General features: G+C 39.3%; 1 protein-coding gene across 2 annotated transcripts; it reads left to right on the top strand.

Annotated features, from left to right (window-relative positions):
* Positions 1-1,490: 1,490 nt before the first annotated feature.
* LOC143864816 (NAD(P)-binding Rossmann-fold superfamily protein) lies at positions 1,491-15,911 on the top strand. Of its 2 annotated transcripts, none has more exons than XM_077375660.1 (5): positions 1,491-1,769; positions 2,065-2,134; positions 12,420-12,601; positions 13,029-13,201; positions 15,640-15,911. In XM_077375660.1, exons 1-5 carry the CDS (start codon positions 1,560-1,562, stop codon positions 15,707-15,709), a joined length of 705 nt encoding a protein of 234 aa, XP_077231775.1. In that variant the 5' UTR covers positions 1,491-1,559; the 3' UTR covers positions 15,710-15,911. The 2 variants fall into 2 exon arrangements, with proteins under 2 accessions (XP_077231775.1, XP_077231774.1); XM_077375659.1 differs by having other exon boundaries at positions 1,499-1,769; positions 12,408-12,601.
* Positions 15,912-21,878: the final 5,967 nt, after the last annotated feature.

Genomic DNA, 21,878 nt, shown 5'->3' with positions numbered 1-21,878 from the left:
GTTTGTATTGCAAGAAAAATATTTTTGACTGAAATTTTTTTTCTTTCAACAATTTAGAGGGAGATGGTTCATTTAAATGATATATTATCATAAGTTGGAAGTACCTCTAAGTAAAAATTGATTAGGGTTGGTTCGGGTCGTCTTTCTGTGTGTGTAAAAAAAGTAGGAGATTTTAAAATAAAAATTCCTTTCTAAACTTTTCCAGAAAATTCCTTTGGACAAAGAGACAGCGTATCTACCAAAACAAGGGCAGTTTAAACATCAGTTTCCATCGTTTAGATGTCTTTCAAAGGAAAATGCTATGAAGACTGAGTCTATAATCCTCAGGACCCATGAGTAATTAGTTCCAGTTGATTCGGCCGGTGAATATAACTCCGGTCATATGGCTATTCACATTGTCCCAACATCGTAGCTCCTTGATCAGCAACATCAATGGTCCAGATTGCACACATTTTAGATGGGGACCCACCAGTATAATCGGACTCATTTCTCGAAAAAAATATGCCAAAACCTACCCACAACCGAAATTAGGAGATTTTTTATATGGGGTATGGTTGTATAGTCTTGTGTATCTCAAAAGGTACTATGCGACCATTTCATAGGATGATCCAAACCATACATTTGTTGGGACACAATGTAAATAGGTCGTGCCCCAAAAATCATTTCCATAGGATGATCCTAGCCCTCCAATCTATATAGGGACTGCACGTTATGAAAACCTCATAGATCATACAGTTAGGATCTTCCTATGGAAATGATTTTTAGGGCACCACCTATTTACTTTCTGGCCCAACAAATGGATGGTTTGGATCATCCTATGAAGTGGGCCGTACAATATTTTTTGAGAAATACAACTATAGGTATGAATGCCCTTGTTCTTCTCTTTGATATCCCGATGGCTACATCAAATATTTCATGTGGTAGATCGATCTAGTGACTGTTCAATAACATGCAAGTTACATGATTGGTGCAATGATACTAGGAAATATGGAATCCCTAAGCAGTTCCATGGACAGTCCTTTTCTGGTTCGGGTTTGTTTGATAGTGAAAATGCCATGAAGTGCCAACCGAGATCCTTGATACGGAAAAACAAAAGAAGGAGGAGGAATAGGTATTCAAGAACAATCATTTGGTTGGTCAATAGATAGACATGCACTGTTAGAGATATGGCTTTGGGGTTTCCACTATACTTGTTTGGCTGGTCCATTAAAGACCAATGCTGCTCCCCAGGCCTAAGACCAGCAACCAGTGATGCATTGTGGAAACATAACAGTGGGTTTATTATTGGTAATATTGCCGCTCTTATTTTACCTATAGATTAGAGATCAGCTCAATTCGCACAGCATATTTACGTTGCGGCCTAACAAAAGAACGGTTTGGATTATCCTATGAAGTGGGCCCCACTGTCCACTTTGAAAATTTCTAGACTTCATGGCCACGCAACATATGAAAATCTAGCCTCCGCATTTAAATCAGATCTGTTACTGGTTTTCTCCCGTGTGTGTGTGTGTGAGAGAGAGAGAGAGAGAGAGAGAGAGAGAGAGAGAGAGAGAGGAATAATGGTTGCTCTGAAGGGAGACGGGGTTCCAAAAATTGTTCTGATAACGGGGGTTAGCAAAGGGCTTGGAAGGGCTCTGGCGTTAGAGATGGCAAAAAAGGGTCACACCATAATAGGGTGCGCTCGCTCACAAGATAGAATCTCTTCTCTACAAGCCGAGCTCTCCCAACACGACCAAAATCCCAACCATCTCCTTGTTGCTGCTGATGTGGTTACTATCTCCACCCCCTTTTTAATTTCTTTATGTTATTTTATTTGGCTTTTGTATTGTTTTTGGTTTGATGGGTTTCTAAGTTCTAACACGGCTGAGTTGATTTTTTTTTTTTCTTTTACTCAATTTGTTTTGAGTTTGATAGTTTGTGAATTTCTGGGTTTTGGGTTTTGGGTTTAAAGACCAATCCAATTTTGATTTTTTTCCAAAATTTTTCACTCTTGAGTTTGTTTGTTTGTGATTTCCCATTCGTGGGTTTAAAGACCAATCCAATTCTCTTAAACTTGTCTTTTAGAGGTCTGATAGCGACATTGAGGGATTGGCGCGAGTTGTGATCGAGACAAGGGGTGTACCAGATATCATAGGTACGAGAACTCCAGTAAACTCGCCTGCTTTCTTCCTCTTCTTAAATGTATGCTGTTCATAGTTTGTGCTTCTCCTTCCCTGCCATTAATATACAGTCATCGAACATGATAGGTAGATAGATAATTTGTTTTTAATTGCGGAAGTTAAGACAATCTATGGCTATTCTGCTACAATTCAATCTTTATTGACATGAAATGTTCCATAAAGTACAATCTATGGCATAATATTCTGCCACAATTTAATCTTTATTGACTTGTGAAATGTTCCATAACGTTCAAGTTATGTCTCAAATCATGCAAATCTTTTTTCCCATTCTTATTTCTAGGCTCATTAGGGGAGGTTTGCGTGATTGACCTTTTCTTTCCAATGCTTTTGACCTCTTGGCTAACTAAGGCTATATTTTTCTGTTATGGATTAATGCTTGTGGAGTTTACAGACATTTCTTGCAACTATGAAATGTTTGGAGGTAAGCTGAGTGCACGCGCGCGTGCGCACACACACGCACATGCACATGCACATGCCAACACACACGCATGACTTATAGATTTATATAAGTCCTCTGTTGGGACAAAGGCTTAGTTGAGTTGAGTTGAGTATAAGTCCACTGTTCAAGGTATACACTTCTTTCTTAATTTCTTGAATTTTCTACAGCTGCTTTGTCCCACATGAAAGCCTCACATGTGACCAAAAGGTGGTTATTTGAATAGAAAGAATTCAAGAAAGGCTTTTTGAATTTTTTGTTATTTGCATTGTATTTTTTTTTTCTTGTAGCTATTTGATTGTTTTCTTAGGAAGTTAGGATTCCAGGAAATTGAATTGCATGACCTTCTTTTAAGTTTTAATAATTCATAAGAACAGATTCAACAGTTCATGTCATTTGGACAATTTATCCCATAGTTGCCAGAGTGGGAAGCGAGTACGAGAATTGATGTGGGGAAGCGAGGGTTTTAGAAAACAGAAAAAGCTGGAAGCAGAACGTTTTAAAGAAAATAAATAAAAAATGTCCGGGAAGCGTTGCTGAAAGTCGACATGGAGCATATAATAAGCTTCATTCAAAGCAAAAAAAAGTACATATAAAGAGTAGGATTGTGGTAGGTTAGGGATAGAGGGTTAATATAGGTAAGGATTAGAAGTAGAAAAGAACAGAGAAGCAGGATTCGTACCCGGAGTTGGGGATTCGCGAATCCCCGAATCGCGAATCCGAACCGTGATTCGATTCGAATCCCCGATTCTGGGGAACTCCGATTCCCAATTTTGGGAACCCCGATTCCCACTTTATAGGAACCCCGATTTCCAGGTGATTCCCTGCGAATCCCCAGCGAATCCCAACTCCGCAGCGACTCTCAGCGAATCCCCGACGAATCCCCGTCGACTCTCTGGCAAACCCACGATTCCCGCTTCCAACCATCCCAGGAGCCTTCGATTCCCGCTTTCGAATCCCGCCTTGGCAACCTTGGAAAAGAAAACTTCGTGACTAGTTAGAATTACTAGTTTTAGGAATTTACAATTTTACATGTTTTATTCATATTCATCTGATGTTATGTTTTTAGAAAAATTTTCACATAATTTCATTTGAAACTAACAATGGCTTTTCTAGTTTTAAATGCACTTTAAAAAAAAGAAAAAGGAAGATCCTTCAGCGTTATCATAAGGATAAAATATTCTTTTATGAAGATGTAATTACCTAAATTGGAAGCATACTCTTGATTAGGAGGAAACATGTAGGAAGCATCTGGAAACCGCGCTTCCCCTAAATTTGGGAAGCGAGAAGAACTTAGCTTCCGAAGCGAGCTTCCCATCCAACTAGGAAGTTTCCTGTGACTATGATTTATCCTTCTGTTGCCCTCCCATTTCTGGTTGCCTGTGTTTTTTTCCTTTCTGACGCTCTTTTGCTTTCAAGACTCGTTGGTCTTTGATTGCTGCAACATATCTATGCGGCGACACAGGTTGCGTCCTCGAAGTAAGATAAGATAGCATTTCCATTGCATGCCACGACTCAAACATCAAACATCTGGCTTGCGTGGCATTACTACAGATTTCAAACTCAGTTTTCAAGCATCAGTTTTTTAATACTCCAATCTTGGTCGATAATAGACTGACTGCTCCATTGTTTTCTGTGAGAAATTAGATGTTTAAAATATTACAATTGAAAAACCCACTATTATAGGGTTTTTTTTTACTTTTTTTAATAGTAAACCCATTTTTATTGGTTTCTTTAAGCCCTGACCATTTGAAGGCATATTGTATAAAATATCTCATGTGAATGATTGGTGGTAATAAAATCAAAAGTTTTAACTTTTTATCAACCCCCTTTGAAGTTCCATTTTTGTTAAGAATATTGGAGTGAAAAGAAATCAAGCAATGAAATGTCACTGTATGGATAGGAGCCTGGGTCCTTGAGATTGGTGAACATTATTGATGAAGATGTGATCTTTTAGTGAGGCAAATGAGTAGCAGAGGCCAGCTAAATGTGTGTTTAGGTCATTGTTAAACTCTGCTGTTCTACCTCATGTGATTGCATTTTCTTTTTTTGGTAGGTAAACTGGGATTGAACCTGCGACCTCTTGGTTGAGATTCTCCCTCGCATTGTGTAGACGCGTTTTCAGCATCACCAAGGGGCAAGCCCTGTGGAGTGAGTCGGGCACGGTTAGTGCTGCTAGAAAACAAAACCGGGGAGGGTGGGAAAAACCAGAACCGGATAATATTTACACATCAAAACCCAACAACAACTGGAATTGTGCAACTTGTGATGTTCCGTTCTAAGAAATTACTTGATTCATGCTGCTTTATATCTAAGGATCAAGAAAGATACTTGGAGACGATCATAAGTCGATGCAGTTTAGATATTTTCCATGTAACTCTCTCTCTACACACACACACACACACACACACACACACACACACACATAGTGGGCAACATACACAACAAACTCAGATTTTGAAAGGAACAGTTCGATAGCCTTCTGCAAAAGCAGTTAGTTAATGAACAAGGGATGTTAGAGGGGAAGTAGTCTAGGAGCCTACGATGAATGTGAAAAGTGGGCGAAACTCAAACTGAGTAGGAGGAGATAGCATGGAAGCAACATTTCCAAGCCATTTAGTGCAAGGATGGGGACATAAGTACGGCCTTTTTCCATCTTGTGGCTAATGAAAGGAAGAACAACCATATTAGATGTGTTATGTTTAGCGGGAATCGTATGGAGGACCAAAAGGAGGTGGAGGATGCTGTAGTGGAGTTCTACAAGAAGTTGCATGCAAGAGAGTGGTTGGGTAGGCCCATATGGGATAGCGTCCAATTCACTTATATTAGTTAAGACAATGCAATGGAGATTGGAAGATTGTTTGAGAGGAAGGGATTAGGGAAGCAGTAACTGAAATGGAGAGGGATATGACCTTGGGATATTGTGAAGCGGCATGTGCTCAAGATGCTATCTGTATTCGTAGTGACGGGTCACCTCTTAGACTATATGCCCTAAAAGCCGGTCATTTTGTAGTGCATATGATTAATTAATGAACTTTATGACAACTAATGGGCACATTAAAGGAATGTGTCACGTGCTTTATACATTGACACATGTTTGTCCTTAGGTAGCATTGTAGGAATATTATGCTCATGGATTCGCAGATCCTAAAGGCTAGGGAGATATGATATTCCAGTTCTTTGCAGACCTAAAAGGTTCTTGGTTGGGGTTGGGACTAGACATCCCTTCCTGTACACAAGTAGCATCAGACCTTGCCCATACACGAATAGGGGTGGCATAGCTCCATCACTTGAGATAATGGACCCTAGGCAGGCAGAATGGGTGCGGTGAGTGGTTCGCGCAATGACTCTCCAACATAATCAACTCTTAAAAAAAGAAAAAACCCGTCCCCAGTGGAGTCTAGAATCTACTTTCCATAGAGTCTGTTGTCAACTGCTCAAAGCATTCAATTCCCAGCAAGATCCAATTCTTTCAAAAAGGGTGAATACCCAAAATCCCAGCAAATCATGTGAGTCCGGTCCTCAGCAAGGAACTCGCACTCCCATTTTCTCGGCAAGAGACAAAGCAATTCTGAAAGGGATCAATCTGAATCAATCAATCAATCCAAATCAATCAATCAATCCAACAAGCATATCAGGTAAAAAAAAAAAAGTTCCCGCTTCTTTGGAGAGACAAAGCAATCTCCAAAGAAATCAATCCAAATCAATCAATCAATCAAAAGTAAGAGATTATCAATTTTTTCATAAGAATTTTACTCCTCAATCTTAATGCGTGAAGGTTTCGCATAACAAAGCTTTCCCGTTTGCTAGTACGTGAAGGTTCCGTCTAACAGATTTTTCTCTTTTGATTAGTACGTGAGTGTTCCGCCTAATTAAATTTCCTCCTTTTGTTATTGTGCGAGGGTTCCACGTAACAAATTTCCCTTGCTTGTTATTGCGTGAAGGGTTCCGCATAACAAAACTTTCCCTTTTGATTAATGCGTCAAGGTTCCGCCTAATTAAATTTCCCCTTTTGTTATTGTGCGCGGGTTCAACGTAACAAATTTTCCTTGCTTGTTACTGCGTGAAGGTTTCGCATAACAAAGCTTTCCCTTTTGATTTGTGCGTGAGGGTTCCGCCTAATTAAATTTCCTCCTTTTGTTATTGTGTGAGAGTTCCATGTAACAAATTTCCCTTGCATGTTATTGCATGAAGGTTCCGTATAACAAAGCTTTCCGTTTTGATTAGTGCGTGAGGGTTCCGCCTAATTAAATTTCCTCTTTTGTTATTGTGTGAGGGTTCCACGTAACAAATTTTCCTAAATTTCACTTATGCCGCCGAAACAATTGGTAAGCCGGCATTAAGATTGGCTACGCCACCATAATATATATGGTACGCCGGCGATTCTTGTCTTACACTGACGTTAATTTAGGTATGCCGGGGTAAATAATGGGTACACCGGCGTTAATTTAGGTAGGCCAGTGTAAATAATGGGTACGCCGACGTTAATATTAGGTATGCCGTCGTGAATATTAGGTAGGCCGGCGTAAAGCCTCTGTAGACCTTACCAAAATGATTTGTTCATCACTATGTAAGAGTTGGGACAGAAGGACATAACGGCACCGGAAATTGAAGGCAAGGTTGAACAGACAGTAGAAATTAAGTAAAGCGATGGCGGTATTAGTAAATGACACCACCGTTCCATGTAGATGTCCACGTGTCGTGGATCCGACCGTCTATGCATATTGGCGACGACGAAGATTTAAACGAACCCAAGGGACTCTGGGTTCAACGGAAAATTTCGAATCCAAACCAAAGCAGCTGTCAACAAAGGCGCCACTGTTCGGAAAAAAATTATTTACGATGTGTCAAGCATCCTTCCGTCTGCAGTTATTTCCGACGGCCAAGATCCAAACGAACCCAAGCTTCTGTCTGTTCAAATACACATTCAGACGAACCCAACGAAACTTCATACAGTGCGCCAAACGTAAATGAGGGTGCATTAAATATAGGGGGTTTTCCCTCCAAAGAAACTAGTAAAATAATGAAAAAGTGAATGATGAGGACCAACATCTAGGTCTCCATCTTGGTCCTGATGATGTCAGAAGGGTATTGGGGTCTTTTTCCCACCCCATTTTGAAGAATCGCCCATGTTTCATTATTGTTTTAAAAGGTACCCGAAATCCGTAATTCCTCGAAACATGTGCCCACATTCCGTACTTTTCTCACGGTAAATTATTAAAATAAAGGAGTGGCAGTTCATAGGCGAGCATATCAAATCAATGATCAAGCCGTTTCAGACCATCGGATCAAGAAATTGATGACGCGTATCCACAACTGAGATCGAATTTATGCAAGATTGTGTTTTCCAAGTCCAATCAGGTGAAGATGTCATGAGAACAAGATGGCGTTCATATCAACGGCCCATGTTGATCCCATAGAATAAAGAGTTTTGGTTCTATTTAGTATTTCTTTTATTCTTACAAATTAGTTGGAGGAATTTTAGTAAGAGTGGCCGTTCAAATTAGCTGGGAGAGATTTAGTTATTATAGGACTTTTTTGAGAAATTTTACGGAAGAATTATGTTGGACGAAATTATCTTTTTTCATTCTTTAGTTTTAGTTAATTAGGAAAGCAAGTTGTAGTAGAAATTATCTTTTTTCATTCTTTAGTTGCAATCATCCATCTTTACCTTCTTGTTTTAATGCTAGCAAACCTAAATTGATTAGTCTTTATGGACTAATGTGTTGTCTTTGAGTGTTGTGTCTTAGACAGGAACTTGACATGTCATATCGCCATTACACAACTCAACACAACACATGGCTTGCGGATCAAGAAACAAAGGGACCAAAGAGCTTGCACCTACATTGAAGACATCAACCTTGGAAGATGTTCAAGTGAAACAACTCAAGTTGAAGATCCCACAAGCATGCCTAGCAAATGCTAGTAGGAGCTTGGAGTTGAACAAGCATTGGTGACAACTCATGGACCATTCAACATGCTCAAGGAATGGAGGAAGTCACAAGACCTAAAGCAAGTCGAAGAGTTCACTTGCAAGTTCAAGTTGTCCAAGAAAGTGCGGAGGAGCCAAGCTATCTAAGAAGACTCAAGGTTTATCTTTTTAGATTGTATTTGGAGTCCTCTTGTTTTAAATGTATTTGCACTTTCAAAGGTTTTCATAAATAAATTTAATATCTTTGAAAACCATCTACACTCCCTATAACATGTTTGAAAACCTTGGACAAAAGCCCAAAGACCATGGCCCAAGTCCCTGAATTTTTATAATTAAAATCAAGTTTTCAAAGCAGGGCCGGTCGACAGGGTTCCTCTAGCGACCGCGGTAAGGTGGCTGGAATTCTAGTACCTACCGATACATAGTGGGCCGGTCAACCTGGGCGTCCCGGGCGACCGCGGATATGTTTCTGTAGATCAGAAACAAATCCATCATGGTCGGGCCTACCGACCGCAGATAGGGATCTGGACAAAAATAAAAATATTTGGGTTGCTCTCAGCGGGCGACCGCGATAGCTCGGTCGACCGTAGTGATAAAGAATTTTAAATTAAAAAGAGAGCGCCCGATAGGGCGGGTGACCGTGACACCTCGGTCGACCACGCCGGTGTGGAAAAGTAGCCGCTGGGTCTCAAACGGCTAGTTGATTTTTGGCCAGTTTATTTACAGTTTTGACCCAAACGGGGTTCCGCCTAATTAAATTTCCCCTTTTGTTATTGTGTGAGGGTTCCACGTAACAAATTTTCCTTGCTTGTTACCGCGTGAAGGTTCCGCATAATAAAGCTTTCCCTTTTGATTAGTGCGTGAGGGTTCCACCTAATTAAATTCCCTGTTTGTTATTGTGTGAAGGTTACATATAACAAATTCTCTTTGTTTGTTACTGCGTGAAGGTTCCGCATAAAGAAGTTTCCCGGTTAGTTAGCGTGTGAAGGTTCCACCTAACTAAATCTCCCGTTTGATCAGACCGTGTAGGTACCGCTTGTTTGTCTAAAATCCCATTTTCAGTGCGTGTTGGTTCCGCCTGATTGTGCAAAGTCCAAATTGCCATTCAATAAAAATTCAATCCCTTTTGTTTTTTTTCGATTGCAACCCGGGACGATCAAAATGTGTTGTCTCTTCAGCTTTGGCATTCGTACGACAAGCGCCCTCTGCCAAAGAGGGGCATCTGTAGACACCCCATTTTGACCGGACCCTAAAATCCCAAAATCGAATAAGGATCCCGAAATCCGAGCCTCAAAATCTAATTCAGAATTTCCCAAAGTCATGTTTCAAGTTCCTGAGACAGACCATGAATTTTCTAAAAATTGAATCCAGTAGTACAAAATGAACCCGAATCCCCTAAAATTTAACCTGAGTTGCGCCCCACTCCGTATTTTTAATCTCAAAACCAAGCAGAAGGGGAGTGCATTATTGAAGTAAAAGAGTGCCGATATCAGTCCATATCGACAAATTATGATTATAAATTTTTAGATGTTGCCATATCAGACAATTCATATCCTTGTGAAAACTCGACACACGAATCCATATCAACAAATTATGATTATATACTTTCTATTTTAGCCATATCCCCGTTTCTAAATTTTGGGGTTTTGCCGTGTCCGACACTGTGAGCGTCGACACGTGACACTCATGTTCGTGTTCACAATTCATAGATACACACACAAAGGACACTTGAAATTGAAAATGTAAGAGCCAGATAAACCACCTATACTTTCTATTTTAGACATGTCCTCGTTTCTAAATTTTGAGGTTTTGCCGTGTCCAACACTATGTGAGCGTCGAGTGCTCACATGCGACACATGTCTGTGTCCACAAATCATAGACACACACGCACGCACGCACACAAAGGACACTTGGAACTGAAATGTAGGAGCCAAATAAACCACACATATTCTAACATTACCTGTCAAAATTTAGTCAGTCATAATATTCTATTTTTTTTTTAATATGTAAGTTGGGATTGAACCTCCGACCTCTAGGTTGATATAATATTCTATGATGTTTATATGTTTGGAGCAAGGTTTAAAATTTCGGTTTCGGTACTGGTTTCGGACCGTGAAATTTCGAAATTTCGATCGAAATCTGGTACTTGACCCGAAACTAATATTTTATTCAATATTAAATTTCGGTCGAAATTTCGGTGAAATATTAAATTAATATTAAAAAAACATATATTTTTGGGTCAAATTTAGGAAAAACCGAAATTTCGACCGAAATTCTGAAATTTCGGCCGAAATAAATGACCGTTTCGGTTTTGATGCATTTTGGTGTCGGTCTCCACCGAAATCCGAAATTTCGGATTTCGGTCGAAATTTCAAACCATGGTTTGGAGCACCTAGGTTCCAGGATAATCACACATTCCAAAGAATTCAGTCTTTGTCGATTACCTACCAGTGTGCGATTCCGATTCATCTCCCTGCAATCCATAAGATAAAACAAACTTTAAAACCATCAGCAACCACTTGAACTCTCCTCTGTTCCATTTTTGGGCATCATATTGTTCATGTATGATTTTTTCATATAGGTAGTTGAATATTGAATCATTTTGTTTATGATTTGTATCTAGTGACAAAATCCTTGAAATGTATAAAATCTGACAATGCTCCAGCAAATTCAAAGAAAAAATGGAAAAAAAGGTTAAAATATCTTATGGTTTTGAAAATCTCATGTTCTACACAAATATTTTTTTCTTATATCCTGATATTTTAATGATATTTTCATCTAGGGATTTACTAGTGTCCATCGCAGAAGGCATTTCACGGATGGCCGGTTGCATGTGAAAACAGCCACAAACTCACTTTTCAGCAGATTTTGTCTTCATTCATGAGGTGGCTGCTCTCACATGCAACCGCCCATCCGCAAAATGCCTTCTGCGATGGATGCTAGCAAATCCCTATATTATCTTTTTAAAGTCCCCCCCCCCCTCTCTTTTTAGACTATTTATACATTCGTGATAAAAGCCTTAGAAAAACTAAAATTTCTCTCCAATAAATGAAGCTATATTGTAAAACATCCATAACTCTCTCATTTTGAGTCGAAATCAAGTGAAATCTATTTCTATCTGCTAGTCTCGAAGTTTTCTTCAAACGCAACAAACGGCACCGAAAAAGTCAAAGGGATGAGAGAGTTTTGGTCCGTTTCCTAAAGACTTGGCGAAACGTCACCCAAAATTAAAACCTCCACAACTCTACCATTTTAAGTCCAAAAGTGGTGAAATTTCTACCAATCGGAGGCCTTCAAATTCTCTTTCAACAGAAAAAAAAACCTCATCAAAAAATTCTGTTGGATTAGACCTCAGTACAAGTTTGGTCATCATATTCAGATCCATCGTGGGTATTTGAATTCTGCATTGTAGGATGAACGTTGGTTGACGAACTAACTGAAAATCATTTCGTAGTTCTAACTCCTAAATCCCTATGATGACATGGAAACATTGCACTCTTGAATATGAAGTTGTTCAGCAATTTTTTTTTTCAGTATCCCTAATAACAATCATCATAATTTTCCCTCGTTGATAATTTGATAGTATGCATTTCATGACTGTGAGGGCGAGCCTTGGCGCAATCGTAAGGTTGCTCCATTGTGACCTGATGGTCATGGGTTCGAGTCACGGAAACATCCTCTCTGCAAAGCAGGGGTAAAGCCCTCCCCAGACCCTGCAATGGCGGGAGCCTCATGCATTGGGCCGCCCTTTTATGCATTCCATGACTGTATTATTCTCTTTATCAGTATATTGTATTTGATCTTTGTTGTTGCAGTCATATGCCCATGCATGTGCAGAACTAAAAATGTAGTTGCACAGTAAACAATGCAGGCACCATTAATAAAAACAATAAGATATGGGAAGTGCCAGCGGAAGAGTTCGAGACTATCATAGATACTAATATAAAAGGGATTGCAAATATGCTGCGTCACTTTCTGCCACTTATGGTGGAAAAAAAGCAAGGGATTATTGTCAATATGTCTTCTGGCTGGGGAAGGTCAGTAGCTGCAGAGGTATGGATGAGTTTCATGTAATAATGTGATTTTATAGGTCATGTTTGGCTGCCAGGAATTGTTTTTCATGATAAATCGGGCGTCTCCAAGTGGAGATGGGGGTGAAATCGCTAAAATTCAGGAAACATAATCCCGGAAACTAGTCTCCGGTGATGAGAAGTTGGTAAAAATCGGGAAAAGGTTGATCTGGTTTTGACTAGTGTTTTTTTATTCCGGATTTTTAGGAACTTCACATCACTGGAGACACTAGTTTCCGGGATTGTGTTTCTTGATTTTTAGCGATTTCACCCTCATCTCCACTTGTAGACGTCCGATTTGTCATGAAAAACAATTCCTGGCAGCCAAACGTGCCCATAGTGTTTATTATGTTAACACTTGGATAATATTTCAGACTCTTAAGTCTTAAGTCTTAACCATATTGGGACAGGTTGCACCTTATTGTGCTTCAAAGTGGGCAATTGAGGGCCTAACACGGTCAGTGGCAAAGGAATTACCTGTTGGGATGGCAATTGTTGCGCTTAATCCTGGTGCGGTGAACACGGACATGCTTGCATCATGTTTTGGCTCTTCTGCTTCCCTATATCAAACACCCGAATCATGGTATGGATGTTCATCCCTCCCTAGAATTTCATTTCTTGTTATTTGGGCATTTCTTTATTATTGATTTGGAAATGTAGTTTGTGACCGTGCAAACCTTTGGAAAATCTGATTTTGGTAGTATATTCTTCCTAGAATTTTATTGGTCCTTATTTGCTTAAGTCATCTATTGCTGATTTGAAAAGCTAGTAAACTGTTAATATATTTCATGTGATTAAGATTATTCCTTTCAAAAGAGAGGGAAGCACTGCAATTGCTAGAAATTTTCTGATTTTGTTAAGATGAGTTTATGTATATATTCATATATCTCATAAGGATGTACAATCATGTGGATGAATAATGAGGGGATCCGATGATATGAAAGTTAGATCCTTTTCTTAATTTCTCTCAGTAAGAATGCTATTCGGGGGACTCTTAGGATGAGCTGCCTTGACTCCTTTCCTCCTGCAGTTATTTGTGGTCAGCGTCCTTCTAATTTGAAAGAGAGATGCTAGCCTCACAGTTGAAGCATGACAGGCATCCCACCACCACGAAATTGCGAAAACAGGAAGAAACTCTCTTTCTTTATTCATAAACCATCATTGTAATCTGACCCTAGGCCATACAATTTATAGGCATGGAGCATCCCAACGAAAATGGTATTGGGGTAGGATTAGGATTCCCAATCCTACTTGCTAACCTGTTGCACACATGGTTTCAAATTTCGGTTTCGGAATGCGTTTCGGTCCTGAAATTTCGGTCAAAATTTCGGACGAAATAAAAAAGTAATATTTTATCTCGTACAAAATTTCGGGAAAATATTAAATAAGAAATAAAATTCAGATTTTTTGGTGATACTCCTTAAATTTCGGCGAAAACAAAATTTCAAAATTTCGGTTGAAATTTTGCAACGTTTCGAGTTTACCCAATTTCGGTTTCGTTCTTGACCGAAATTCGAAATTTAAAACCAAGGTTGCACAGACTCTAACTACTTGTAATCCATTCCTGAATTCATTATAATACTAGGACTCCTGATACAACCCTGTTTGAACTCTTACCAAATCCTAGATAACCTAGGATTGATTTTTATTCAAACCAACTAGGTTTCTTAACAACAATTAAATAAAATCCCCAAAATAACACCCCCAATAATTTGATTACATCAGCTGCACCCCCCCCCCCACACACACACACACACACAGTCCCAAAAAAAAAAAGGACATCCGCAAGAAGGTAATTGACCTCATTTTCATAAAATTAAAAAAAAAATGATAATGATGCTCTTTTTTCCTGTGGCTGGAATTTCTTTGGATTTCGGGCTGGTCAGGTGGCCCATGTGGACCCCACTTGACTGCAAACAGTTTGGGCACCATTGCAAGGTTTTCTTATCTTGGATGGTCCTCCATCATTCTCCCCCTCTTGAAAAGGCTATAGCTTGTCGAGTGCACTGGTTAATTTGCTTCAAATGAGGGTTCTGGCAGCTGATTAATCTGTGTAGAGCTCACACTTTCATGGGCTACCCTCATGATCGCCTATGGCTTCCTCCCGGTAGTATAGCTGTCTAGCACACATCCCACATTCCATTTAGTGCCCACTGAAGCTCAGAATATCCGTGGTTGCCACACTACTGACAAATCGTTGTCTTCTTGGGTCGCCTTGGTGTCAACTTGTGCCGCTTTGGATCTGTCTGCGGAACCACCATTTGTGCCTCCATTCGTCTTATTCGTTTCGCCATCCTCATGAACAGTGCACCCTGTGGAACATTCGTAACTCTTGCGGTTGTGACTCTCTGGAAGACATGATTTAACATTGGCTCTGCTACCAAATGGGTGCAGGACGGATCTAAGGGAGGAGATTAACATTGAAAAATTTGGGAATAAGAGGCATCACACCCCCGCCCCACCCACCTCACGAAATTGCCTAAATAGCAAGAAACTCTTCTTCTTTATTCATAAACCATCATTGCAATTTGGCCACAGGCCATACAATTTATAGCATGGAGCATTCCAATATTATTAGGAAGTTCAGTTAGATTAGGTATGGATTACAAGTGGTTAGAGGTTGAGTGCAAGAAGGTGTTAGCAAGTGGGATTAGGAGTCCTAATGTCCTATTCCTTCTCCAATACCATTTTCATTTAGACTATATTTTTGCATGATCCTGAATTTTTTTAGCTAAATCAGTTCATGTCAAGAGGCACTGTTGCCTTGCAATTGCTATTTGCTTCTTATCCTTGAGTTTACATCTCAACTCTCAGACAAAAGCCGTTGCCGTTTCATTTTCCTCAACTTTCTTTCTGTACTTCACAGGAAAGAATTTGATTAATCCTTAACATTATTCTTGTTCATGCATTCTATGATGCTGTTACACACTAACTTTGTTTACAAGTTAATATGTTACAGTTTTTCAATCTAGTAATTTGAGAAACTTGTTCTTTGTTTCTTTTATTCTTTTGATTGATCAGGGCTCCAAACGCTGCTTCTATGATACTTAACCTTACAGCGGAAGATAATGGTGCAGCTTTGAATGTGTGAAAACAAACAGCCATGAGTAACTCAGTGGCCATTGCATGAACAAATATACAGTCCTTTTTGTGGATATTTCAACAGACTGTTGCTCGTTGTAATTCCATGATATGTATGTTGAGGCAGTAGAAAATGAATCTTGACCATTTACACTTTGTAGAACTTTAAATCTCTTGCAGAAATTTCAATATCCATTGTGGGCTTCGCTGAATTCCATGGAAACTGAAGCCTTATAACTCTCTTGATGTTTCACATCAAAAACTTACATTGTTGCCAATAAAACATGGATAAAGAAAAATCCTTTGGAGTTACAGATAAGAGTACAGTAGATCCATGTTCAGATTCTTAGAAATCTTCTCACTACTAAGTGCTGTCCTGATTATAATCAATCAACAATGAATGATTTGGCTTTCCAGGGTGAAATCCCCATAAGAAATTTTATAACTGTGTATTTACAAACATAATGTATTCTTATATATGATACATTTGGACTTTTTTGTCCGTAACTTATACTGAAGTACCCATGAAAGAATGCTTTATTAAAAAATAAATCATCCCATGACTATCTCGGTCGTGGCTTTTGCCTATCTCATAAAATTCCACCATTTAATAAAAAAAAAAAGGTTATAAAAATTGGGAAATGTTATCAGCACAACCATATTTTTATATTTGCACAAACCCATCCGTCTTTTCTTCTTTACTTGGCTTGTGATAGCTTTTTGGAAAAGTAATAACCTTTTGACAGCTCTTTAAAAAGTAACAAACAAGTTAGTTTGTCAAAATATGGTTGTGCACTTGTGCTGGTAAAATACAGTGGGGCCCACATTGTTTGGGTGATGCAATCCATTCATTTGATGGGCCCTCACATAGATAGGGTGTTCACATAGATAGGGTGTGCCCTGGCAATTTCACCCTAAAACCAGGGATCCACCCCGCCCCTCCCCGAACGGGCCAGGGATTCCCCGACTTGTTGTGGGGATGGAGACTTAAAAAAATTTCCCCGAAGCGGGGATGGGATGGAGATGGCCCCGCCCCAATTTACTATGCAAGCCATTATCAATATCCTCTTATTTTAGTATTGTTTTAGTGTTTTTAAAGTTAACAGTAAATATATTTTCTATGCTAGTGATATTGGCACTACCATATTTTGATAAGTGCACAAATACGGCTTGCTTTTTTTTTTTTTTGGGGTGTTAAAAAACTTTTTTGAGGTGAGGATTTTTGTGTGGGGCGGGGATGGGGGATTCCCTGCCACCGCTGAAGTGGGGACGAGAAAGGGGAATGCAACATCCGGCCGGGCCCCGCCCCGCCCCGCCCCGTTGCCAGCCCTACAAAAAAATCAGCTCCATAGGATCATCCCAACCCTTCAATTTGTGGAGGTTAAAATGGACTAGTATAAACCTTCACAAATCTATCCATTTTTTACCTCCACAGTTCGAAGGGTTAGGATGATCCTAAGAAGCAGATTTTTTTGTCACACCTTATCTATGTCAGGTCCTATCAATGAATGCTTTGGATCCTCCAAACAATGTCGGCCAACTATGTTTCTGGCAGACGGAGAAGATAAGTTATCCACTCGATCGAATAAATACACTTTTCTCATATGGAGCTGATTTTTTGGGCACACCCTATCTATATGAGGGCCTATCAATTGAATGCTTTGGATCATCCAAACAATGTGGGTCCCCCTATGTTAGTGAGGTCTAGCTCATATAATTATATGAGCTCTAGCTCACAAATATTTCCTCTACACATATGGGATTTGGTAGGGACCATCACAAAAGGCATTTCGTAGACAGGCTGTTGCATGAGAGGGCAGTCACATAGGCTCAGATGAATTAAATGAATAAGAAAAATCAGAGCCTATTTGGCTGCTCTATCATGCAGCAGCCGGTCCACAAAATGTTCTTCCGTCTTAGGCTCAATTCCTTTTAAATTATTGTGAGTCAGTCCCATCCACAATCTTTCATCGCATGTCCTTGTCCGTGCAAATGTTTCTTTTACTCGTGCAAATGTTTCCTATAAATGTACAAGTGGGGACACGTGATGTAACGTCTGTTACAATTTTATTACTTTATATATGCTGTTGTTGTCGGGGCACGGTTTTTCGAGTGGATGGAAAGCAACTTTAAACTACACGGTTTTCAATATCAGCCACCTATCTTATAAATATTTCATTCTTCATAGTTGTTGTTCTATCAAAAATTTGGGTCAACACCGACACCGAAATGACAGAAATCCGAAATGGCCGAAATGTACAAAATTTCGGTAATTTCGGCGAAATTTTGGACAGAATATATTTTTTTTATTCCTTTACAAAATTTCAGCCGAAATTACAGAAATTTTGGCCCAGAAAACTAACATTTCGCCCCTCTTTACCGGATTTCGTCCTAAATTTTAGGATTTCGGCTGGGTCCAAAATTTATGACGAAACCGAAATTTCAAACCATGATCACAACTCATAACTGACCTTAATATTATATTCAAACTCATTCCTCAGATTAAATAATACTTGACAAGGAAAAGTGTCTTTTCAGGGATGAAAACCACCATGAAAGAAAACTTTGTATTGCATTCACATGCAGTCATCACTTTGTAGGAAATGTTCTCTCATATATATATATATATATATATGAGGAAAATGATTGTGAGCTTGAAGCTCATATAGCTTATATGAGCTTGAGGACCCAAACACATGTGGGCCCACATTGTTAGAATGATCCAAACCATTCATTTGAAAGGCCCTTACATAGATAGGATGTGTACAAAAAATCAGCTTCATAGGATCATCCTAACCCATCCAAATGTGGAGGGCAAAATGGACAGACACCATTTGCCACAAATTTGCCCATTTTTTCCCTCCACTTTTGGAAGGGTTATGATGATCCAATGGATTTGATTTTTGGTACACACCCTATCTATGATGGGGCCTTACAAATGAATGGTTTGGATCACCACAAAAATGTGGGACCCATGTGTTTGGGCCTTCAAGCTCATATAAGCTATATGAGCTTCAAGCTCACAATCATTTTCCTCTATATATATATATATATATATATATATATATATATATATATATATATATATATAAAGTTCGGTTCTTCGGTTCCAGAACCGAACCAAGAACATTAGACCCGGAACCGAACCGAATAAGTTCGGTTCTTCATCAGTGGAACCGAACCGGACCCAAAGTATTTTTAAACAGTTCGGTTCCGGTTCGGTTCTGCCACCCCTAGCCCCAAGTGAAAAACAAGGGGTGAATATATGATTTATCTAGAATTAAAATAATGTGGGCGTGTATTTACGTGGAAATACATGGGTAGAAAAAAAAAAAAACAATGGGTCCTACCTATTTGGATGATCTAAACCACTAATCCTTGGCCCCTTCCATAGTTAGCCTGCGCCTCAAAATTCTTCTCCGCGCGTTAACCCTAACTGTTTGGATACATGGATTTTATAAGATAAAACCTGGATTTATGAGCTAAAATTGGGATCTTACAGCCTGAGAAATATAGAATTCAGGTCTTAGCTTGTAAAATCCAACTTTTAGGTTATAAAATAGATACTTCCAACCAAAAACCTTATTCTTACACTCTCCAAAACATCCAAACATTTCAAATTTGAATAAACAAATAAGCAAAAGGTTTCATGGAAAGCAAAAGGGTCAATTTCAACACTTGGCTCTTTCCTTTCTTGTTGGTTGAATTTTCTTATTCATAATTGCAACTACTTTGGGCCACACCACTCTTTCCTTTCTTTTTGATACTTCAAACGTTTTCCTTTCCATTTTCTTTTTTGTTTTTGTTTGGCACCACTATCATCCTCTCTATATGTTTTTGATTAATAAACTTTTCTTAAACACACAAAATAAAAAAAGGGGAAGGGGGGACATAAGCTTTTGTTCAGTAGGCCAATCAGCATGGTAATTGCCAATCAAAATATTGGAAGAGCTCAAATTGGACTCCTTCTAATGAAAAGGTACAAGCAATATTTGCTGCTATTTCAACTCAATTGCTAAATAGGCCCAGAAATATAAAGGCTGATGCGGGATACGGGTATAAAAATCTGACACGGGTACCAAGTATCAAATACTGTCAACCTTAAAAAAGTATTTAGGTTAATCCGATATAAAATATGTAGAAAAATAACAAAAGTGAAAGCTGGAATATGAAAAATGACACCCTAGAAATATAAAAAAGTAGAAAAAAACAAAAGTGAGGACCGGTGGTGGTGGTGGTGGTGGAGATGAAAGCACGTAGAGACAAAGTCACGTGGAATCATGTTAAAACCGAGTCCACACTTAATAGGAAAGTAGGACACGTAAATGAAAAATGACAAACCCTAGAAATATTCGATCCACAGGTCCACGCGGATGAGATAGCCATAGCCTCTCTCCGATGGTTAGGAAAGAAAGCCATGGTCACGACAAGAGTGAATTGTGGCGTCTCTCTTAACATGAAGAAGCTTCTCCCCTCCTTCCATTTGCGTAATTGCATCACTTCCTCTACAATCAAAGGTCCAACGAATGAACATGTGAAGATAAGATTCTGTGATGGAATATTTGTTTTTGATGCAAGTTGGGGGTTGTAACGTAAGAAAAGCAGCATAGTACGAAACATGGGTACCTTTCATCTTATCGACGAAACACGCACCATTCTTCAAATGCAAGTGGAAAAAATACTCAAATGCCCTTCCCGACATAATCAGAGCCTAGATAGCCTCATCGTATCTGGTGCAAGGCGGTACACCCCAACCATTCTATTTGTAGCACCTTTTCCATTATTTTATTATTTCTTAATGAGAAAATGTGGTTGTATATAATGCATTTCTCGTTCTCCATTAATGCATGAGACGCTGACGGAATTGCATAAGTAATCCTCGCATCCTCACCACGCTTATCTCTATACGGATCAAATAAAGGGCATGTCGTTGGCGTTTTCAAATAGATGTTGCCGTTATCCACTACAATAAAAGGTAGTATTAGCGACCATTTTTAGTGACCCAATTAAAAAGTGGTCGCTAATGCTACTATTAGCGACAATATTTTTAGTTTTAGCAACACAATTTAGTGGGTTGCTAATACCAATGTTTCTTGTAGTGTCACGTATAAACGTTGATTTCCTTATGTAAAGCACGCGCAAATTTGGGAGGGATTCAGATAGAACCGATTTAACAACATAGGAATGTTGCCGGGATTCGATTTATGTATTAACTCCTTTGGGTCAAGCTATCGGGTACGCCGCCGGAGTCTCGAGTACACTGTCGGAATTTCTGGGTTCAAACATATCAGGTATACCGCCGGAATAGAGTACGCTGCCAGAATCTTGAGTACGCCACCGGAATATCTCTAGTACATTAAAATATGTCCACTTGTCAAGGATCCAACAGTCTCTTCTTATGGGTGATAACCAAGATTTAAATGAACCCGAAGTTTTCTTGGTTCAAACACATGTTCAAACCAAACCAAAGCCAGCAATAAGAAAGTCGTCATCGTTCCATCAAAATCTGTCCACGTGTCAAGGATCTATATGTCTTTGCCGGCCAAGATTAAAACGAACCCAAAGTTCAAACACATTCAAACGAACCAAAGGATGACAACCAAGGTGGCCTTGTGCAGCACGCCGGCGTCCCTGGCATTAATGGGGGACGGCAAATGCATTAAATGCAGCCCCAATTTATCGAAGACAATACTAGAAAAGAAAAAAAGGTGGCTACAAAGAGAATAATGACAAGTGCTGATTTTATCACGAAGGGTATTAGGGTCTTTTGTGGACCACTTTTTGAAGAATCGTGCATGTTTCGTCGATAAGATGAAAGGTGCCCTCGATAAGATGAAAGGTGCCCGCCTTCCGTATAATGTTGCAATAAGTGCCCCCATTCCGTACTTTCTTCTTTGAGCATCTCTTGACCACCATATGCTTTTTTACGCACCTTTCATTCTATAAGGCTCTGTTCACTTGCGTTCCCGGGGAAGCAAATCCCTGGAAACAGACTCCTTTTTGCTTGACAAGACCTTGACAAGACATAATTTTGGTGTTCACTTGCTTTCCTGAGAAATTAACAAGCCTGGGTGGAATATGTCAAATAATGACATGGAATTGCCAAAAATGACGTGGAAATGTCTCTTTTCTCACTAGTGTGGGAAACCAAATCCCATTATTTTGGTCGGATTTGCTTT

The sequence above is a fragment of the Tasmannia lanceolata genome, unplaced genomic scaffold, assembly GCF_043159265.1.
Source record: "Tasmannia lanceolata isolate RefF3 unplaced genomic scaffold, GAP_Taslan_0.1 ptg000054l, whole genome shotgun sequence".
Lineage (NCBI taxonomy): Eukaryota > Viridiplantae > Streptophyta > Magnoliopsida > Canellales > Winteraceae > Tasmannia > Tasmannia lanceolata.
The sequence above is the reverse complement of the archived record's forward strand: the minus strand, read 5'-3'. Positions and strand labels throughout refer to the sequence as shown.

Excerpts from the sequence above, each read along its gene's own strand:
- LOC143864816 (XM_077375659.1), top strand. The coding sequence starts at position 1,560 with ATGGTTGCTCTGAAGGGAGACGGGGTTCCAAAAATTGTTCTGATAACG. Across the intron at positions 2,135-12,407 it reads GGGTGTACCAGATATCATAG|TAAACAATGCAGGCACCATT; the intron begins GTACGAGAACTC and ends GTAGTTGCACAG. Across the intron at positions 13,202-15,639 it reads TATCAAACACCCGAATCATG|GGCTCCAAACGCTGCTTCTA; the intron begins GTATGGATGTTC and ends TTGATTGATCAG.